This window comes from Pelophylax lessonae (genome assembly GCF_965119305.1).
Source record: "Pelophylax lessonae genome assembly, chromosome: 12".
Classification (NCBI taxonomy): domain Eukaryota; kingdom Metazoa; phylum Chordata; class Amphibia; order Anura; family Ranidae; genus Pelophylax; species Pelophylax lessonae.
In genome coordinates, this window is record NC_138779.1 from 189,070,458 (window position 1) to 189,092,845 (window position 22,388).

The following is a 22,388-nucleotide window of genomic DNA, read 5'->3' on the forward strand; positions in this document are numbered from 1 at the left end:
CGATGAGAGGACCTGGATCTGGAAGGCCTAGACACTGTATGCCATTCAGGTTGCAAACGTGGTAGTGGAGGGTCTGCAGGTCTAGGTCGTTGGTCGGTGGCGTCTGGGAGGATGTGCCACTGCTTGAGGAGACGGAGGCCTTGCTCCATAGAAGTGATTTGGGAGGTGGACCCCATGTGGGTCACGCACAACTTGGCAGGATATTTCCACTTATATATGATTTTATTGTTCCTCAGGGCCTTAGTTATGGAATTCAGATTCCTTCTCAATTGGAGTGTATATTGAGAGTAATCAGGTAGGACCTGAAGGGTCGATGCACTATCCGGGAGGCGATCTTTCCTCCTGAATGAGTCCAATATCTTCTCCTTAGCTTGAAAGAAGTGTATCCTCATGAGGACATCTCTAGGGATGTCCTGCGGCAGGAAGGATGGCTTGGGGATTCGGTGAATGCGGTCTATAGTGAGGTCCTCATTAGAAAGTTCAGGCACCACTTTGTGAAACAGATCACGCACAAAGGAGGGCAATTGGTTGGGTTGGACCGTTTCAGGGATCCCTCTTAATTTGAGGTTGTTACGCCTCGATCTGTCCTCGAGATCAGCAATCTTTGCCTGCATGCGGTGCATGTCTTCCTGGTGGGATGTGTGAGCGTCCACTAGGGTATTGTAGGATACAGTGAATTCCTCCATCCTTTCCTCTACATTGTGCACCCTGTCTCCTAAGCCATGCAGTTCCCTCGGGCAATAGGAGATGGAGGCTTGGATATTAGCCTGCATGGACGAGTGTAGCATTGACAGCATGTCTTTGAGGGTAGTGTCTGATACTGGTTGTCCCGTGGTTGTTATGTTTGCAAACGGGTCTGGCGGTGGAGAGTAGGCCCAAGGTGTGCATGGGGCGTTAGACGTGTTGCTCACCTCCATGGATGATGTGGTCGCCTGCATCGTTAAGGAGTCTCTCCGTGGACGAGATTTCGCCGGGCTCTGGGCCGACGGGGTGGAGGGAGAAGAGTCCGCTGACCACGCCAGCCGCATCGGGAGTGTGTCCTGTGTTCGCGCCGCAATTGGCGCCGTTATGACGTCACACGCCCGCGACTCGGGCTGTAGAGGACACGGCTGGCCGGATGATGGGATGTCTCCGCCGCCATGTTGGCAGAGACCAGGCGGCAGCGGTCCGAAGAATTTGGACAGTTTGCGGACCGGCGGGACTCCCTTGTTCCTTCGGGTCATCTCGGTGGTGTGCACTGGCTGTTCCCCCGCAAGGAATGGCTGCATCCGAGGTCGCGGAGTGGCTATGTCGGGCCGTAGATATGATTAAGGCTGAGCACTGGCTGGAGCTCCTCGGTCAAGCGGCCATCTTGCTCGGCGGTCGCCACGCCCCCCATTTTTTTTTCTTTAAAAGAACAAACGTGTTATACTTACTTGCTCTGTGCAATAGTCAGAACTCCTGGCTTTTTCCCCCTGCTGAGGGCCGCTATTACAAGCTGGTTGCTATAGGGGCATTTGTGCGTGCTCACTCCCTAGCCCTGCTCTATGTGTCCATAAGACACACAGAGCATGGCTCAGCCCCATTAAATGCATGAGGGTAAAAAAATTTCAGTCTTTAGAACTAATTTAATACTAGTTATCTTTATACCAGAATTCGGTTTAAAGCAGAACAGTGCAAAATAACACAATGAAGTTAAATTTAGGAAAAAAAAACTCACTTTTCTTCACAATGAAGAACACAGCAATTCCAATTATAGCAACACCAGCCAAAACCCCGATAACAATGCCAGCTATTGCACCACCGCTCAAGCCATCCGAAGAAGGAACAACATCTATGAAACAAATGTAACAAAAACACAATAGTGCCAAATCTAGCAGTTTTACTTTTTATAAATTCTGTATTCATTTTTACTATATTTTGACAAAAAATACTAGCAAAATATATTTTCTCAGTTTTAGAACATAAAGACTTTTTCTCCCTTTTTAGGTGAAAACTTTTGCTTTTGCAGCATGGTGGCCAAGACCATACAGCGGGTTTAACAGGACAGGTTCCATTCAGAACAGGCCTCGCCATGGTCGACCAAAGAGGTTGAGTGCACGTGCTCAGCTTCAGATCCAGAGGCTGGCTTTGGGAAACAGATGTATGAGTGTTGCCAGCAATGCTGCAGAGGTTGAAGTGGTGGGGGGTCAGTCTGTCAGTGCTCAGACACACACTACATCAAATTGGTCTGTATGACTGTCGTCCCAGAAGGAAGCCTCTTCTAAAGATGATGCACAAGAAAGCCCGCAAACAGATTGCTGAAGACAAGCAAACTAAGGACATGGATTACTGGAACTTTGTCCTGTGGTCTGATGAGACCAAGATAAACTTATTTAGGTCAGATGGTATCAAGCGTGTGTGGCAGTACAAAGACAAGTGTGTCTTGCCTACAGTCAAGCATGGTGGTGGGAGTGTCATGGTCTGGGGTTGTATGAGTGCTGCTGGCACTGGGGAGCTAAAGTTCATTGAGGGAACCATGAATGCCAACCTGTACTGTGACATACTAAAGCAGAGCATAATCCCCTCCCTTCGGAGACTGGGCCGCAGGGCAGTATTCCAAGATGATAACGACCCCAAACACACCTCCAAGACAATCACTGCCTTGCTAAAGAAGCCGAGGGTAAAGGTGATGGACTAGCCAAGTATGTTTCCAGACCTAAAACCCTATTGAGCATCTGTAGGGCATCCTCAAATGGAAGGTGGAGGAGCGCAAGGTCTCTAACATCCACCAGCTCCAAAAAGTCATCATGTAGGAGTGGAAGAGGACTCCAGTGGCAACCTGTCAATCTCGGGTGAACGCTATGCAAGGCAGTGCTAGAAAATAATGATGGCCACGCAAAATAGTGACACTTTAGGCCCAATTTGGATATTTCCACTTAGGGGTGTACTCACTTTTGTTGCCAGTGGATTAGACATTAATGGCTGTGTGTTGAGTTATTTTGAGGGGACAGCAAAATAAACTGCTATACAAGCTGTACATTGTAGCTAAGTGTAATTTCTTCAGTGTTGTCACATGAAAAGATATAATAAAAAATTTGCAAAAATGTCAGGGGTGTACTCACTTTTGTGAGATACTGTGTATATATATATATATATATATATATATATATATATATATATATATATATATATATATATATATATATATATATATATATATATATATATATACACACACAAACAAATTGATACATGTGGAACTGAGCTTTACAAAATACAGCAGTCCTCAAACTGTAGCCCTTACATTTTCGTTAACTGACCTTTGTTGCATTTATCCTCTCATTAAGTTCAATGGTGGGGCACAATTCTTTCCAATGACCCCAACAATGGGGAATGATTCCTACCTCTAACACCATTCATGGGGCACTATTCATCCCACTGACATTTTTGATGGGCTCAATTTCTCCCAATGACACTATTTTAGGGCACTGTACTGTCCACTGATACCAACAATAGAGAACAATTCCTTCCACTGAAACCAATGATGGAGCACTATTTCTACTATTGATGGGGCACTATTCCTTCCAATGAAACCATTGATGGGGCTAAATTCCTCCCACTGACACAAATAATGGGTACTATTCCTCCTGCTAACACCAACAATGAGTCACTAGAGCTCCAATTGATGGGATACTATTCCTTCCAATGAAGCTAATGGGAGAGCAAAACTCCGCTCACTGACAAAAATGGTGGGCACAATTCCTCTCATTGGCACCAGTGATGGGGCATTTTTCATCCTCACACTGACCACAGATGCTAGGCACATTTTTGCTCCCACGGAAGGTCAACCCTGGGCCTTTTTTTACTAACACTTACTACTGAGCCAGGGGGATTGCTTACTCCCACTATCGCTGGAGACTTGTGTACCCCCACTGACCAACGCCTGGCCCTCTAAAGTTTAAAAGACTGTAATCTAGCACTTTGTTTATAAAATTTGATAACCCTTGGATTATTGAACCAGATGTAACATCCTGTGGTGATTACTAATATTAAATGGTAAATGAAAGACTTTAAAGCTGCACACATATGCTTGTGGTAACAGATTATTTCATCATGTGTTACCTCAATGCATGGCATCATACATACCACTATGTGTTGTGATGCCATTTATTTCAAGTTCTTATTTAACAGTGTTTTTATATAAAGATTTTAAAACTATATTTAGAGTATGTTTCTTAGATATAGACTTTATAATAGACTCACTTCTATCCACTTTGACAGTAAAGAGAAAGCTTCTTGTTCCAATAGCGTTTTTGGCAATGCATTCATATTTTCCAGCATCATTCACAGTCGTGTCTCGGATCTGGTAACTGGAACTAAAATCGGTGTTGATCACTGAGGATTCCTTGCTTTGGATAGATTCCTTGCTTTGGTTAGAGGGGGAATGGAGCCAAGTGAAGGTCACTGGCAGTCCAGGTTCCAGGGTCACTGTCAGATTTAGAGTTCCCCCAACGTTTGTTTCAGTAATGGTATTGTTGTCATGCCCTAGGGCCACTGGAGGTCCTGATAAAATAAACACATAAGAAACATACAATCAATCACATTATTATACAACTGCATTGTTCGGGTGTACAAACTCTAAAGCTGGTTAAAAATGAAAGTCTAAGTGGTTACACAATTCAAAGACCAATCCATTGTATTTTTGTTAGACCTCAGCATGGTCTTCAGCAGGAAACTGCAGAACCTGGAACATGAGTGGGAAATACCCATGAGAATGACCAGGAGAAAATGTCTACTGAGACCAGACAGCAGTAAATTTGTTACAAAACAGCACTCTTCAGATAATATGATCCCAATTGCTAACATCTCATATAAGCTTTATACATGTTAAAAATATTGAAAATTACTTTCAGAATCACAAAAAAGCTGCAGCTTTAATTAACCGCTTGCCGACTGCCGCACGACTATTTACCGCGGCAGTCAGCCCCTCACAGGCAAAGCGACGTAGGCTAAGTAGCTAGCCTGTGAGGCTCTAGGGAGCGAGCGTGCGCCGCCGGAGGCGCGCTCCCACGCGGTCACGGACCCCCCAGCGCGTGTGCCCGGCGGACCCGATGTCCGCCGGGCACTCGCGATCCTCTGTTAAACCAGAAGAAAGGCAAGCGACTAATGTAAACAAAGCCGCCTGTCATTCTTCCCTGTGTAAGAATGGAGATCAGACGGTTCTACTGTGTAGGACCGTTGATCTCTGTTCTTGCACTAGTAGCCACAGCCAATCACAGTTAGAAACACATCCCTAGGAACACACTTAACCCCTCCCTCTCCAGTAAAGGTAACTCCTTCACTGCCAGTGTCATTTTTACAGTAACAGTGCATATGCATAGCACTGATTACTGCAGTAATGTCACTGGTAACCCCAAAAGTGTCAAAAATGTCAGTCAAGGGTCCGATCTGTCCACCGCAATGTCGCAGTCCCACAAAAAAAATCGCAGATCGCTGCCATTACTCGTTAAAAAAAAAAAACAACAAAAATTACAAAAATGTTTCCCTTAGTTAGTAAACGCAATAACTTTTGCGCAAACCAATCAAAATACGCTTTTTGTGGTTTTTTTTACCAAACATATGTAGCATAAAACAAATTGTCTTAAAATGTTAAAAAATTTTGATTTTTACATTTTTTTGGGGGAATATCATATAAAAAAATTTGAAAAATATTGTTATTTTTGCAAAATTGACGCTCTTTTTTTGTTTATAGCGCATCAAAAAATCGCACAGGGGATCAAATACCACCAAAAGAAAGCTCTGTTTGTGGGAAAAAAAGGACGTCAAATTCGTTTAGGTACAGCGTTGCAGGACCGCACAATTGTCCATTAAATTCACGCAGTGCCGAATCGCAAAATAGGCCCTGATCAGGAAGGGGGTAAAATCTTCCGGGGTTTAAGTGGTTAAAATAAAACCCAGTGATACTACCTTGAAAATCTTTGTTTGTACACACACAACTGGCCGTGTTATTACACTTTATGCAGGCATGGTCTACTGTTGGCACCAACAGGAAATCAGTCCTATGAAAGGTCATGCAACCATCTTTGGAGAGCAATTAGGAAATTATTGCAAAGATGATTCAGAGAAATCAGAAGTGCAAAGAAATTGTTTGTGATATACAATCCCAGATAGCAAGGACAACTTGCCACAAATTTGTGGCAGTGTTGAATTGTAAATCTGATAACTTGCTGCAAATTTTCACTGACAATTTGTACACTTGTAGAGCATTTGAAGCACAAGTTCTAGCTGACACTTTTCCAATTTGTAGCAAATTTGCACGACAAGTCTCTAGCAAGTGCAAAGTTGCAGTGATAAGTTTACAGCAGGAGCTCAGCTAGTCACAGTGACCCCTGTGGTGGGATGACTATTACACAACATAAATGAACCAGAACTTGCAGTAGACTTGTAGAATGTTTGCAAAGAAAGTTGATCTGGAGTCGTGCAATGCAGACTTAAGCCTCGTACACACGTACCGATCGTCGGGCGAACGATCGGCCGTCTTTTGTCCAGGGCTGTCGTGTCTGTTGAAAACTGCAAAAGACTGCACACGAATTTTGTCGGCCAACAACAGCCGACTGCAGAAGTGATGTCATGTGATGGTTAACTTTCCTTGTCTTTTTTCTTTTCTGAGCATGCCCAGTCTTGCTAATCGGCTGTCTGTCGGCCGAAATCTGTACTGACTGGCGAACAATCGGCCGTTCTGGTGTTGGCCAACAAAAATTGTAATGCCTGCACGACAGATTCTGTTCGGCCGAAAATGCGCTGTCGGCTGTTGGAAGCATCATACTAACAAGCCTACAATCGGCCGATCGGTCGTCTGCCGAATATTTACGGCCGACAATTGGTACGTGTGTACGGGGCTTTACTTCAATTGTGCAGCAAACTTGTGAAGCCTTGCAAGTCTAGCAATAGCTTAGCAAGTCATTTTCATACTTGCAGCTCGATTGCTTGCTATCTGGGATGGGGTTGATTGTCTAAAGGCGTTTACGGTGTTTACTTTGCAAGGGACCTTTCCCTTAACTTAGTTAATGAGGTGAAGGACTGCTGACTTCTATCATCCAATCAAGTTCAAGCAAAAATACTGCTTTATTTCCTTGTATGCGATTGGATATTCTTTGCAAAGTGCATGTACACCACATTCACTAAGCTAAAAGAAAATTCCTTAGCAGGGTGCAATTTTCCTTTGCAAAGTGAAAATCCTATTTGCCTTTAGTAAATCAACCTCAGTACACATATGATTTGATTTACTAAAGGCAAAAAGGCGGTTTACTTTGCAGGGGATTTTTCCCCAGAGCTTAGGAAATGAGGTGAAGCTCTGCTGTCTTCCATCATCTAAACATGTGCAAGCAAAAAATGTTTTTTTTTTTTTTTTACTTGTGAGTGATTGGGTATTTTTTGAAAAGTGAAATCTCACCACATTCGCTAAGCCTTGGGGACAATTACCTTGCAAAGTGAACAGTCTATTAGCCTTAGTAAATCGCCCCATAGTGAGTATTTGGGATGTTTCCAATGATTCTCTGTATAAATAAGAACCCTTGAAATTCCTTTTTATAGGTACAAAGATCTGAAGGCATGAAAGATAGTTTTATAGGCTCAAGATTCTGCCCCCTTTATACGGAGCCCAGGGTTATGTACTTTAACTGGGCTCTGAGTCTGATTGATACAACCCTGACTGTGGTGGAAAATAGTGATATTAATATACTTCAAGTGGAAAAAACTAAAACTCACCTAATTGCAATGTACATGTAGATTTTCTTCCCAGTTGATCTCCTTGGCAGATGAGATCTGATCCTTGGAAATTATCAACTATGGATACCAGGCTGGTTACATTGTTTATTCCATTCTCTGTTTTTCCATTGAAGATCAGAGACACATTAGCTGCTGGATGGCCTCCTGACCAGGAACAGCCAAGCTGAAGATCCCGTCCATTAGTTATAGCAGAGCAAGCAAGGTTTCCTTCCGGATTCCCTATGAAATGTAACAAGTTGTCAACTCAGCAACATTATCATGATCAGTTATCTATTCTAAATCTATATGTTTATCTGTAGATAATCTCACACATAAATGAGCAACAGGGACATCTGCATGCATGTTTGGGATCGACCATTTATCAGCAAAGCCGATTGGAGGGCCGATATTAACCTTTCCCGATATATCAGTATCGGCCCCAGAACTTGCCGATATTAGCGTTATTGTCATGACGTTATTGCGTATGTTGCGCCGCGGCACCTCTGCGCACTGAGCCTACCCTTCTGCCTTCTTAGGCTGCCTCCCTTGCCTTGGACAGCCTCATCTGGAGTCGGTGCCAGCCAGCCACCCACACCCACAGACCCTGTACCAGCCAGCTTGCCACCCACCCACAGGTCCTCTACCAGCCAGCCAGCCAGCCACAGGCATTGTATAAGCCAGCCAGCCAGCCACCCACAGGTCCTGTACCAGCCAGCCACTCACAGCCCCTGTGCCAGCCACACATCCACAGGGTGCCAGCCAGCTAGCAACCCACCCACCACAGGGTGCCAGCAAGCCAGCCACCCACCACAGGGTGCCAGGCAGCTAGCCACCCACCACAGGGTGCCAGGCAGCCTTCCACCCACCCACCACAGGGGGCCAGTAAGCCAGCCACCCACCACAGGGTGCCAGACAGCCAGCCACACACCATCACAGGGTGCCAGCCACCCACCACAGGGTGTCAGCCAGCCAGCCAACCACCCACCACAGGGTGTCAGCCAGCCATCCACCACAGGGTGCCAGGCATCCATACACCCAAACCACAGGGTGCCAGAAAGCCAGCCACCCACCACCACAGGGTGGCAGCCATCCAGCCACCCACCAAAGGGTGCCAGCCAGCCAGCCATCCACCACAGGGTGCCAGCAAGACAGCCAGCCAGCCACCACCACAGGGTGCCAGCCAGCCAGCCAGCCACCACAGGGTGTCAGCCAGCCAGCCAACCACCCACCACAGGGTGCCAGGCAGCCAGCCACCCATCCACCCACCACAGGGTGCAAGAAAGCCAGCCACCCACCACAGGGTGCCAGACAGCCAGCCACCCACCCACCACCACAGGGTGTCAGCCATCCAGCCACCCACCACATGGTGCCAGCAAGCCAGCCACCCACCCACCACAGGGTGCCAGCCAGCCACCCACCCACCCACCACAGGGTGCCAGCCAGCCACCCACCACCACCACAGGGTGTCAGCCAGCCAGCCAGCCACCACCACAGGGTGTCAGCCAGCCAGCCACCCACCACAGGGTGCCAGACAGCCACCCACCCACCTACAACAGGGTGCCAGCCAGCCAGCCACCCACCCATCACCACAGGGTGCCAGCCACCCACCACAGGGTGCCAGACAGCCAGCCACCTACCACAGGGTTCCAGCCAGCCAGCCACCCACCACAGGGTGCCAACCAGCCATCTGGAAGATCAGGATGCTGCAAAAAGATAAAAATGTCCAAAAAGACAATGGACAGAAGAGAAACTTCATTGTGGTTGAATAGATGCCATGTTCAGTGTTTTATTGGGGCCTCATGCAGAGGATTCTTCTGAATGTGCAATAATGACCCTGGATGATGAACTTCATCTCTATTTGAAGGAACCAGTAATTGATAGAAGAAGTGGTGATCCTCTTCAGTGGTGTAAAGAAAATGAGGCACGCTACAAAAGACTTGCTTCTCATGCTAGAAGATACCTTTCTGCCCTTCCTTCCTCGGTACCAAGTGAGCATGTGATTTTAGTGAAGTGGCAGCAATATATGAAAAAAAAAAAAAACAGAAGCCGTTTAACTGCTGAGCATGCTGAAATATTATGCTTTCTGCACTATAATATTGTTCTTTCTACTTAGCTGGGAGTATTGAAAGTGAGTAGTACTAGTGTCCAGTCCACTGTCTTTTGCACTGCAGCTACTAGATTTAATTACAGACAGTGAGGGCACTACTGCAGCAGTTTATGTAAATTTTGTTTTGGGAAACCTTTAGCTATTATTTTGCCAGCACTTTATTTTTCACAGTTGTCTACAGTTGTGTACTCTTGTAGGACTCGTCCGTGCACATGATGTAAAACTGATGTACCTGCAAGTGAAAGCTTTGCAGTTTTCCTATCAGTCTTCATGCAGGTAAGGTATGAAGAACGAGCCTTTCATGTTAAAAATGTTTTTTCTTTTTTTTCACAATTTTAAACTTTATTCAAAAATAAAAAAAGTCATACAAAATGCGAAACAATGGTAAAGTGTCTTAGAATTAGCTTCAAGAAAACAAATGATCCAGTAACATTCAGCATTATTAGCGGACACGGGCAAAGGAATATAAATTCCAAGGAAATAACTTTATAGTTGTAAAGGAAGATTGCAGTCCATAAAACATAAAATAATATGAACCTTTAACAATATGGCTAGTGCAATCGTAAGGTAATGTAGTTACTGTTATTCGAGCATTCGGTAGGTTCATCCATGGTATATGAGTAGAGGAAAGAGGAGAAATAGGAGTCAGAGAAGAAAAATAGTAAGAAGGAAAAAATAGGTGAAGGGGGAGGTTAAGAGGGGTAGGATGGGAGGGTAGGGAAGTGGTAAGACAAAGAGTTTGTCTCTCAATTTAATGCGATATATGCACAGGTCATAATTTATTTGTTGAGAAGTTCATTATATTCATCAGAGACAGTGAAGACCTGCCAGGGGGACCATAATTTGTGGAATAAGTCATTTCTTTCCAGTCTGATGGCCAGAGTCTCCTCCATTTCGTAGATTTGACCCACCCTAATGAGCCATTCTGTAATGGCAGGTGTTTTCTTTGAGTTCCAGTAGAGGGTTATTAGAGATTTGGCTGCGTTCATGAAATGACGTGTGAGTGATCTTTTATACTTTCTATATGGGTAGCGGTTAATGTGAAGCAAGCAACATGCCGCGTCCAGGGATAAAGTAGTTTCCGTAATGTGTCGTACCCATCTGATGACCTCCTTCCAGAAGGTCTGTAGTACCGGACAATCCCAACAAATGTGGAGGAAGGAGCCTCATGCGGAGTTGCATCTCCAACAAGTGTCTGAGGGCTGTTTAGACCATTGGTGTAAATTGACAGGAGTGTGGTACCATTGCGTCCTGATTTTGTATGAAGTTTCCTGTAACTTGGTGCTTAGTGAGCATTTGTGCGAGAAGTAACATGCCTTCTCCCACTGTGCCGAAGTGAAGGAGCAGCCCAGTTCCTTTTCCCATATATTTTTATATGGATCAATGAAATCTGGAGGTGCTTCGATGAGCTTTTTGTAGGATTGGGATGTGGCTCCCTCAATTTGGTCACCTCTAATGCATTGTTCCTCAAAATCAGTTAATGGTCCACACATCAGATTTTTGTGTTTGTTGCAGGTAATAAAGTCCCGTAGTTGCATATATGTCCAGTATGAAAGAGGTGCATCAGACGGGCATTCTTGTTTTAACTCATTAAAAGGTTTAATGCTTGAGTTGCGAAAGCATTGTTTAACTCGAAAGGGATGGAGTTTACAATTTTTGTGAAGGGCAAAGGAGCGGTTGTTTATGCCCGGTTGGAAATCAGGGTTATTTAGTAGTGGGATGAGTGGACTTGATTCCGATGAGAGATTATGCTTGGTTGCAACTTTCTGAAAAATCTTTAGTTAAAAATGTTAATAAACAAACATTAACATGTTCAGTGCCAGATTTGTGTCAAAAATTGTCTTCATTTTTCAAAACTTTAAATGTACAAAATATCGGCCCATATCAGCCGATACCGATACTTTGTGACCAAACTATCGGTATTGATATGGGCCCTGAAAAAACATATCTGTTTATCCCTTATATATGTATGGACATTCGAAATCAGTGTACCGTGCACAGTGAAAAAAAAAAAAAAAAAAACCCGAACTTTCAGGCACTAAAATGTCTCTAAAACACCAAAGGAAAGGGCTAGAGTGTTGCAAATGGCAGCAAAACGTAGTTAAGAGCATGGCAAGTGCTCTGCAAACAAATATGGATAGGGAAATAACTTAAAACAACAAAAAAAAAACAGAAAAATAAAACAATGTTCTTCATCTGTGAAGGACGAGGCCCATATGGAGTAGGAGGGAGGTTGAGGTGGTGGTGGATGTGGCGGTGTCATAGGCGTGCGCACAGGGTGTGCCGGGTGTGCCTGGGCACACCCTAATCACCTAGGGCACATTAGCATTATCGCTCTGTTTGCCAGTGAGAAGATGGGAAAGATCTCCCTCGGACCTGCTCTGCCATAAGAGAAGTGCCACACACTTCTATTTCACTTTGCCAGCAGGGAGAGTAATGTATCGGGGCCATGTACATGTAGGCAAACACATGCATGTGTATTTAAACTTTGGGGTGCACACCCTAATGCAATAGGCTGCGCACACCTATGGGGGGGTGTAGGTGGAAGCGGCGGGGGAGGAGGACGAGGTAGCCAACACTGCTTTTTTCAGAAATTTTAAATGAGGGTACACCCCAAAAGAGTGAGAAAGAGCAAAAATAGAACAATGGCTGGGTAAGGTCGGTATCCATCGCTATTCTGCACAAGGTACGGAAAAGTCCCGTGGGATCCATGCCTGGTTCATTTTAATGAACGTAAGCTTGTCCACATTGTCTCTGGACAGACGGCTGCGCTTGTCTATGATAACGCCCCCAGCCGTGCTAAATACCCGTTCAGATAATACACTGGCTGCAGGGCACGCCAGCACCTCCAAGGCGTAAAGGGCAAGCTCAGGCCATGTGCCCAATTTGGAGACCCAGAAGTTGAAGGGGGCAGACCCGTCATTCACTACATGTAGGCGTGTGCACACATACTGCTCCACCATGTTGGTGAAATGCTGCCTCCTGCTAAGACGTTCCATATGAGCTGCTGGTGCTGCTGTTTGTTGTGGCGTGCTGACAAAGCTTTTCCACATTTCGGCCATGCTAACCCTGCCTTCTGAGGTGCTGGTGGTGCCCTGGTTGCATTGACGACCTCTTCCTCCTCCTCCTCCTCCTCTGCTCTGTGCTTCCACTGTGGCCCCGCTGTCAGGTGGGAATGCCAGCAGCATCGCGTCTACCAGCATGCGCTTGTACTCGCGCATCTTGTGATCGCGCTCCAGTGAGTGAATTAAGGACGGTACATTGTCCTTGTAACGGGGATCCAGCAGCGTGGCCACCCAGTAATCAGCACAAGTTAGAATGTGGGCAACTCGGCGGTCGTTGTGGAGACACTGCAGCATGTAATCGCTCATGTGTGCCAGGCTGCCCAGAGGCAACGAAAGGCTGTCCTCTGTGGGAGGTGTATCGTCTGTGTCCTCTGTATCCCCCCAGCCACGCACCAGTGATGGCCATGAGCTGGCCTGGGTGCCACCCTGCTGTGAACATGGTTCCATCTCCTCCTCCATCTCCTCCTCCTCATCCTCCAGAACTGTGCCCCTGCTGGACAGTTGTGTCCCTGGCGTTTGTGTGTGCAGGAACCCACCCTCGGAGCCCCTTGCAAATGACTGCCCTGAAAGCCTTGGAAATTTTACCTCTTCATCCTCCTACTCCTCCTCCTCATCCTGTGCCACATCCTCTTCCATCATCGCCCGAATTGTTTTTTGAAGGAGGCATAGAAGTGGGATAGTTAAGCTGACAACGGCGTCATCGGCACTGGCCATATTGGTGGAGTACTCAAAACAGCGCAACAAGGCACACAGGTCTCGCATGGAGGCCCAGTTATTGGTGGTGAAGTGGTGCTGTTCCGCAGAGCGACTCACGCGTGCGTGCTGCAGCTGAAACTCCACTATGGCCTGCTGCTGCTCGCAGTCTTTCCAGCATGTGCAAGGTGGAGTTCCACCTTGTGGGCACATCACATATGAGGCGGTGAGCGGGAAGGCTGAAGTTACGCTGCAGCGCTGACAGGCGAGCAGCAGCAGGGTGAGAACGCCAAAAGTGCGCACAGACGGCCCGCACTTTCTGCAGCAGCTCTGACATATCGGGATAATTTTTAAGGAACCTCTGCACCACCAAATTCAGCACATGCGCCAGGCAAGGGATGTGCGTCAAACCGGCTAGGCCCAGAGCTGCTATGAGATTTCGCCCGTTATCGCACACCACCAGGCCGGGCTTGAGGCTAACTGGCAGCAACCACTCATTTGGCTGCTGTTCCATGCTCCTCCACAACTCCTGCGCGATGTGTAGTTTTTCCCCCAAACAGGCAAGTTTTAAAACTGCCTGCTGTCGTTTACCCCTGGCCGTGCTGAAGTTGGTGGTGAAGGTGTTACGCTGACCGGATGAGGAGGCGGTAGAGGATGAGGAAGCGGAGTAGGATGAGTTAGGAACAGGAGGCAAACTGAAGCTCCCTGCAATCCTCGGTGGTGGAAGGACATGCGCCAAATTGCTATCCGCCTCAGGCCCATCCGCCACTGCATTTACCCAGTGTGCCGTTAGGGAGATATAACGCCCCTGACCGTGCTTACTGGTCCACGTATCGGTAGTTAGGTGGACCTTGGCACAGATGGCGTTGCGCAGTGCACACCTGATTTTTTCCCCCACTTGGTTGTGCAGGGAAGGGATGGCTTGCCTGGAAAAGTAGTGGCGGCTGGGCACGACGTACTGTGGGACAGCCACCGACATAAGGTTTTTAAAACTGTGCGTCTCCACCAGACGGAATGACAGCATTTCAAAGGCCAAGAATTTTGAAATGCTGGCATCCAGGGCCAGGGATCGCGGGTGGGTAGGGGGGTACTTCCTCTTCCTCTCAAGTGTTTGGGAGATGGAAAGCTGAACGCTTCCACGGGACATTGTGGAGATGGTTGGTGACCCAGGTGGTGGTGTTGCTGACAGATCGTCTGTTTGCGGGGTGGCAGGTGCCGGTATCACTACAGATGTGGATGGAGAGGCCGAGACTGCAGCAGAAGAGGAAGCAGGATGAGCCAGAGTCGTTTCTTGGTTTTGAAGGTGTCTACTCCACTGCAGCTCGTGCTTTGCACTTAGATGCCTGATCATGCAGGTTGTGCTCAGGTTGAGAAGGTTTATGCCTCGCTTCAGGCTCTGATTGCACAGGGTGCAAACCACTCGTGTCCTGTCATCAGCACATTTTCTGAAGAACTTCCACGCTAGAGAACTCCTTTGAGCTGGCTTTGCTGCGCTCGTTCCCTTGCTGCGTTGGGCAGTAGCAGGCGTAGTGTCTAGGGCACGGCCGCTCCGCTTCTGCACCCTGCTCCCTCTTCTGCTGTGCTGGTTGCTCTGTGCGACCACCGCCTCTTCCTCCAACCTACTCAGGTTATCTGCATGACCTTCATTCCATGTGGGGTCAAGGACCTCATCGTCCTCCACATCATCTTGCACCCAGTCTTCACCCCTGCCCTCCTTGTCGGTCTCCACAATTTTGAATGCCGCAGCAGTTGGCACCTGCGTTTCGTCATCATCGGAGACATGCTGCGATGGTCCTTCCATGTACTCATCTTGAGAAATAAGTGATTGGGCATCGCTGCACTCAGGGCTTTTTTTCTGCCGGAACGCACCGGAACTCAGTTCCGGAACCTTTGGCAACCCTGTCCTCTCCATGCTCCAGGGCCAATCCTGGGCTGGTGCACCAAGCTGCCGGAGATGGGGGGCACTGAAGCTGTGTCATGTAATACAGGAGCAGCAGCGCTGCCCTGCACTGTCCGCTGCCTCTAGCACTGGTTGCTAGAATCGCCTGCCGCTTGGCGTCTAGCAACCAGTGAAGTCACGTTATGCGGCCGAGGAGAGGACCCAGCATTCAGAGCGGAGGAGGGAACGACTTCCTTCTTCCAGTTCTGGCAATCATGAGGCAGGAATGAGCGAGCCAGGCTCCCGCACCATAAACCAGCATTAAAAGCTGCCCCGGAAGGACCCGATCATCCCTGCAAGACAGGGCATCGCAGGAGAGAGAGATCCCGCTCCTACAGCAGCACCGCCGTGACTCCTGCCACCCGTTCTGCAGAGGATCCCAGCATGGCCGACACTGCACACACAGCAGCCACCGCACAGGGGAGGGAACCAGGTGAGCCTGCTACAACTCTCAGCCCCGCTCACCCCAGCACCCTCCATGCTACCTCAGCCACGGATGTGTCCTATCTGAAAAACTGGCAGAAGCAGTAGAACAGAGGAGGAACTTCTTCCTCCTCCGTGCCTAGTGAGTTTTGGCTCCACCCACCTCCTCCAGCATGGCTCAGAGCCATGCCACTGGTGACTGCTGAAGACAAGCCAGAAGACTGAGAGACTAGGGGAATATTACATGAGGTAAGTACAGATTCCTGCTATCTTACATTGATAAATGAATTTTCCCACTGCAGTCTGCTGGGGTCCAAGTACCAAAGGACAGCATTGTGGGCACCAGGGGTTTAGACCTATAGGACTTGTTCACACAACATCCACAGTGACAGAGGTCTGCAGCTAAGACATTCCCCAGGCTCTGTCCATCCATCCAGGAGACAGCTCAAATGGTTTTAATGTGGTCATAAAAAACTCTTTAGCTCTACTGTTGGCAGTCCTTGTTCTGTCCTCTGACCAGAAGGGGTGGTGTGCGGACAGTCAGGTGGACAGATGAAGTGGAATCTGTAGTTGGCTCCTCTGTGACTGTGTGCACTGAACAGGTATGGGGGTAATCTCATAGCATGAGGGGTGGAATAGCATGAGGCTGTGAGTGAGAGCACACACCGAGCTCCTCTGCGAGATCCATGAGATCCGCCACCTGGCAATTTAGCAATTGGTAATTGGTAACATGCAGACTAACTAGCTCAGTCCTACCGCTCGCAAATCTGCTCAGCCCGCACAGTCAGTATGCCCGGCAATTGGTAACCTGCAGACCGAACAGTTCAGTCCTGCCGCTCGCTATCCTATCCACTTGCACAGCTTGCATAGCCTGCATACCCGGCATACTCAGCATTCTCGGCATACTCGGCTCCTCCGGCTACTGGTAAACTCGCAGTCCGAATAGATCAGCCTTATCGCTTGCAGACCGCCCAGCCTGGACAGCTTACATGCCTGCATGCTCTGCACATCTGACAATTGGTAACGTACAGACCGAATTACCAAGTATTACCGTTTGCAGACCGTTCAGTTCAGTTCAGCTCAGCCTGCACAGCCTGCATACAGGCATAATTTGTATAGCTTATATAGTTTATATAGCTTTACACCTTGCATACCTTGCATAAAGTCCACATAAATCATAGAACTTACCAGCCCAGTGACTCGTGGCTGCGCTGCATGCAGTTGGGTGTCTCTGGACACCTCTGTGCCTGAGTATTTTTGTCTAGTGTCCATTGTCCATTATGGGGAAGCGGAATCTGCGAACCCAGCCTCCAAAAAAACCATCCTCGGGGTCCATAAGGAGGTATCTAGCAGTGGAGACAGAGGATCTTCCGGGCGCTGGGGTGCTTGACCGCTCGACTAGCAGTGTACGTTCCGCCCCTTTTCAGAGCCCATTAGCGCAGCCGACTCTGCAGACAGTCGATCAAAGATCTCCAGCGTCCTCGTGGTGCTCCGATAGGACGGAAGGGGACTCGCCGAGTAGGTCCACAGTAGTGACACTTGTGAGCGGCTTACCTACAAAATCCGACCTTGCTCAGATGTTAAAAGATTTAGAGAAAGCAATTAAAAAGGAGGTCTCCACTGTCAGGTCAGATCTGAACCACGTTCTTACACGGGTGGAGGACTCAGAGAAAAAGCTTGACCTGCATGCTGCAGCTATTCAGGAGCTTCAAACCGCTTCTAGACGCCAAGCTCAAGCCCATAGGATGGCCCTATATAACTCCGAGGACCAGGAGAACCGTAGCAGGCGTAATAACATACGGATCCGTGGCCTTCCAGAAACCATCAAGGACCCGGACCTGCTCCCCACGGTACGTGGTATATTTAACAAGCTGCTCAGTCTCCCCAGGGACAATCCAATGCGGATGGATAGAGTCCATAGAGCCTTCCGCCCTCGCAACCTCCAGGTAGACACCCCTAGGGATGTCATCTGTAGGGTCCATCATTACCCTGAAAAAGAACTGATAATGCTAAGGGCGCGAGATGCACAACCTCTGGACCTCGATGGGACCCCTCTCTCCCTTTACCCTGATTTGGCTAGGGAGACTTTGGAGCGCCGTAGAGCACTGAGACCCCTTACAGAAATGCTGCGGGCTGCTTCTATCACATATCGCTGGGGGTTTCCATCATGTTTAATCGCTTCTAGAGAAGGTCGATCTGCTACTCTGCGTTTTCCGGAAGACTTGGAGAAGTTCTGCTTGGCTCTGGATATAGCCCCCCCGGACCTTCCGGGCTGGCAAGCTGAAGCTCTCCCAGATTTATCATCTTTAGTAGAGGTCGCCTGGCAGGAAATCCCTAAGTCACAGAAACCTCCCCCGGTGTCTCGTGCCTCGGATAACTCTGACAAGTCGGATAAACCTGTATGAAGTAGGAAGCGTGAAGCCTGAATACATGGAACTTGCGGATACCAGTCTAAAAAGGAGAAAGTGGGAGGAAGGAGAGGAAGGAAGGAAAGATAAAAAAGAAAAGAAAAGAATCTTCCCTTTTTCTGATTTTTTTGATGCCCCTTTTTTTTTTTTTTCTTTTTTCCATGGGCTACATGGATAACATTGACTGGTATTGACTGATAAAAGTTTTTTTTTTTTTTTACCTTTTGCGATTTGGCGGGGTCTCGCAGTAGGGGCTCTGGGACCTGTATTATTATGGGTTTTTGTTGGACCCCCCTCCTGCTGACCACCCCCCCCCCCTTGGACCATGTGCGGGGTGCGGTTCTCCCTCGCCTGCGTTCCCACCCGGGTAGTGGGACTCCCGGGGGGACCGCGGGCGGGTGACTCCGACCTCCCGCTCAATGGTGAGTGTTCCTCACCAAAATACCGCCGATTCTGGCGGTTGTTCTATCCCTTTTTTTTCTTTTTTTTTCTTTTTTCCCTCCCTAAGTTTTCTTTTTTGATTTTCTCACCCCTCTCCTTTCTCTTCTCCCCTTGTCCCTTCCCTTCACGCTTTCCCTGTCCCTTTCCCTTGGTGTTCGCTAGTCAATACGTAGAGGTTAGTACCCGCCCGGTGCGATAGCCATGGCATCTGTGACACATATATCCTATAATGTGAGAGGTCTTCACACTCCAGCTAAATGTCACTGCTTATTTAGGGAATTGGAAGCATTAAAAGGAGAAGTGGTGTTTCTCCAGGAGACCCATATTACCCATACTTCTAATCTCAAATTGAATACCCCCTCATATCCCACTTGGTATTATGGCCTCTCGGACACCCGTAATTCGAAAGGCGTCGCCATTGGGTTCCACAAGGGATCATTGTTTAAACTTACACATAAGGTTGCTGACGATTGCGGTCGATATCTGTTCCTGAAGGGCACTCTGGGTGGCACAGTATGTTCTTATGCTAATGTTTATGCTCCTAACCAAGATCAAGTGTCTTTTTTAGTGTCTACCATGCGCAAGTTTCAAGAATTCGCTGCTGGAATATCGGTAGTGGCAGGTGACTTTAATGTCCCAATGGACTCTTTAATGGAAACATCCTCTGGTAAGACCTATATTGCACACAAACGTTTAAACTTCTTGTGTACACAGCTTTACGAATTTCAACTAATAGATATTTGGCGTATTATGCACCCATCAGATAGGGACTACTCGTATTTTTCCAAAACACATAATTCTTACTCAAGACTTGACTACTTCCTGGTGGATCATTTCCACCTCGAAATAGTTGACTCCTCTAGTATAGCTTCATCTACTATTTCAGATCATTCTCCCATTAGGTTAGTTTTGAAGATCCCCTCTCTCCCTTACAAAAGATCTACATGGAAGTTAAATGATAACCTAATTCACGAACTCCCAGATAAACAGTACATAGGAGAAGAAATTGCCAGTTTCTTTACTGACAATTCTTCGCCTGATGTTAGCCCAGCTGTGCGATGGGAGGCCCACAAAGCTTATATTCAGGGTAAGCTTATAGAGTTGGGAGCGAGGAGGAAGAAGGAGCGTACTCTGCGTCAAAGAGCCCTCATCGCCGAAATTCACGTTCTTGAACGTTCTCATAAGGCATCCCTTGCGGCATCTACCTTATCCCTACTCACCCAGAAACGGGAGGAACTTAAAGCTTTGTTTCACGTACAAAATAAAGCTTACTATCGTAAGGTTTCTCAAAGGGTGTATGAATGGGGTGATAAACCGAGTCGGGTTTTAGCACGATCTTTGTAAAAACAAAAGGCGGCTTCCTTTGTCTCAAAAATTAAACGTAAGGATGACTCCTTGGTGCATGACTCTACGTCAATCGCTGCTGAATTTTACAAGTTTTACACAAATCTCTATTCTGTCCCCAAATCTATCCGGGACACTGAAACACGTAGATTATTGACGATGGAATATTTGGCGGGTGCCTACTTACCCTCTATTCCTTTAGAGAAACTGCAACGCCTGGAGGCTGACGTCTCGGTGGAAGAACTTCAGTCTGCCTTAACTTCTACATCCACGGGAAAGGCCCCTGGCCCTGACGGCTTCTCGGCTTACTATTTTAAACAGTATCCTGATATTCTTCTCCCCCACTTGGCCTCTTATGTTAATTCTATCTCGGAAGTTTCACCATTACGCTCGGAGACCCTACATGCATACATCACAGTGATTCCGAAAGAGGGTAAAGACCCTTCTTTATGCTCCAGCTACCGCCCCATCGATGCTAAACTTTACGCTAAAGTAATTGCGAATAGAATACTCCCTTTCCTCCCTGCATGTATTGCAAACAGTCAAACAGGCTTTGTTCCTGGCCGCGAGGTCAGGGATAATGTGTCACGTACCATCTCCCTTGTATCTTATGTCCGTCGGTACTCCCAGCCCACCCTGATACTCTCCACAGATGCGGAGAAGGCATTTGACAGGGTGGACTGGGAGTTTCTGATGGCTACACTTCAGGAGTTTGGCCTGGGTCCTCGTTTGCTACAATTAATTAACGCCCTCTATAAATCCCCTACTGCTCAGATTAGAGTTAACGGTATTCTTAGCGAACCATTTACGCTCTCTAATGGGACTAGGCAAGGCTGCCCGCTCTCTCCGATACTTTTTGCTTTGACATTGGAACCCCTACTTGCCAGAATTCAAGCAAATCCTTCCATTCATGGCATTACAGTTGGATCAATGTCACATAAATATGCCGCGTACGCGGATGATGTCCTATTTTATGTCCAACAACCCTGGATTTCACTTCCTAATCTTCTCTCGGAATTGGACAGATATAGCAATCTGTCTAATTTTAAAATTAACCTTGCGAAGTCGGAGATCTTAAATGTTTCTATTCCCCCGGATGAAGTCTCTAGTATCCGTTCATCCTTCTCCTTCACTTGGCAATCTCACTCACTTAAATATTTGGGAGTTTACATCACTGCCTGTGTAGAAGACTTAGCCCGAGTGAATTATATCCCGTTACTCAACTCAATCAGAGTTAACTTCATAAATTGGCAGCACCTGGCTTCTTCTTGGATTGGGAGGGTAAATGTTGTCAAAATGAACGTGCTACCCAGGGTGCTCTTTATGTTCCAGGTGCTCCCGTTTAATGTGCCAGGGAATTTTATTAAGATTTTAAACACCTTGGTAAGAACATACGTGTGGCGCCGTTCACAACCTCGGTGCCAGATTTCGATAGATACCTGACTGCCGCCTCCCTGGTACGGATAGCCGACTGGAAATTCTCTCTTGGGGAAAAGCTATGGGTTCAGTTGGAGGAGAAATTGGCAAATACTTCGCTATATGCCCAAATCTGGATACCTCCGACATTTAGAAATCTAGCCGATACCGCGTCACCCCTTTCCAGTTCGGTTCTCCGTGTCTGGGATGGGCTTCATAAACATCACAAGTTACCATACAACTCACCGCTAATGCCAATTCTTGGCCATAGATACTTTCCGCCGGGCCATAAGGACCCTTCTTTTTCCCAATGGCTTTCTAAGGGTAAAACCACTCTTCTCCATCATATAACCGGGACGGAGGGAATACTGCCATTGTCTAAATTATGTTGTTCAGCACCAAAGAAATTCATGGATTCGTGGAAATATTACCAATTACAGCAATTTGTGAAAGCACTACCCCATCCTTTACGTCATATGCACTCCTTGAATCCGATTGAACAAATTCTTTCACGTTCAGAATCAGGTAAAGGACTACTATGTCAGTTTTATAAAGCTTTAGAAGCACTACTTCCTAGCTCTACTCCATCCTTTATTAAAAAGTGGGAGCTAGACCTCAATTGTACCCTCTCTTCGACACATGTGGAGGTTATCTTACAAATGACCCATAGCTCAGCAATTTCTGCCAGAACGGCAGAAGCCAATTATAAACTTCTTACTAGATGGCATTATTCCCCTGCCAAGTTACAGAAGATGTTTCCATCTCTCTCGGACACCTGCTGGAGAGGATGCGGGCTTCGAGCCACACACGCGCATATATGGTGG

The 22,388-nt window shown here is 47.3% G+C and overlaps 2 protein-coding genes across 2 annotated transcripts in view; both read right to left on the reverse strand.

Moving 5' to 3' along the window:
- Window positions 1–22,388, reverse strand: part of LOC309568017 (cell adhesion molecule CEACAM1-like) — a 184,355-nt gene that overhangs the window by 17,983 nt on the left and 143,984 nt on the right. The window contains exon 7 of the mRNA XM_082273589.1: window positions 1,700–1,813. Within this exon, the coding sequence (XP_082129715.1) occupies window positions 1,700–1,813 (114 nt within the window). The remainder of the gene's footprint in view (window positions 1–1,699; window positions 1,814–22,388) is intronic.
- LOC309568319 (pregnancy-specific beta-1-glycoprotein 4-like) overlaps window positions 4,142–22,388 on the reverse strand; it is a gene marked incomplete at its 3' end in the record, with an annotated part of 82,499 nt that continues 64,252 nt past the window's right edge. The window contains exons 5-6 of the mRNA XM_082273983.1: window positions 7,729–7,968; window positions 4,142–4,524 (exon numbers count right to left, since the gene is read on the reverse strand). Coding sequence (XP_082130109.1) covers window positions 4,142–4,524; window positions 7,729–7,968 — 623 coding nt within the window. The remainder of the gene's footprint in view (window positions 4,525–7,728; window positions 7,969–22,388) is intronic.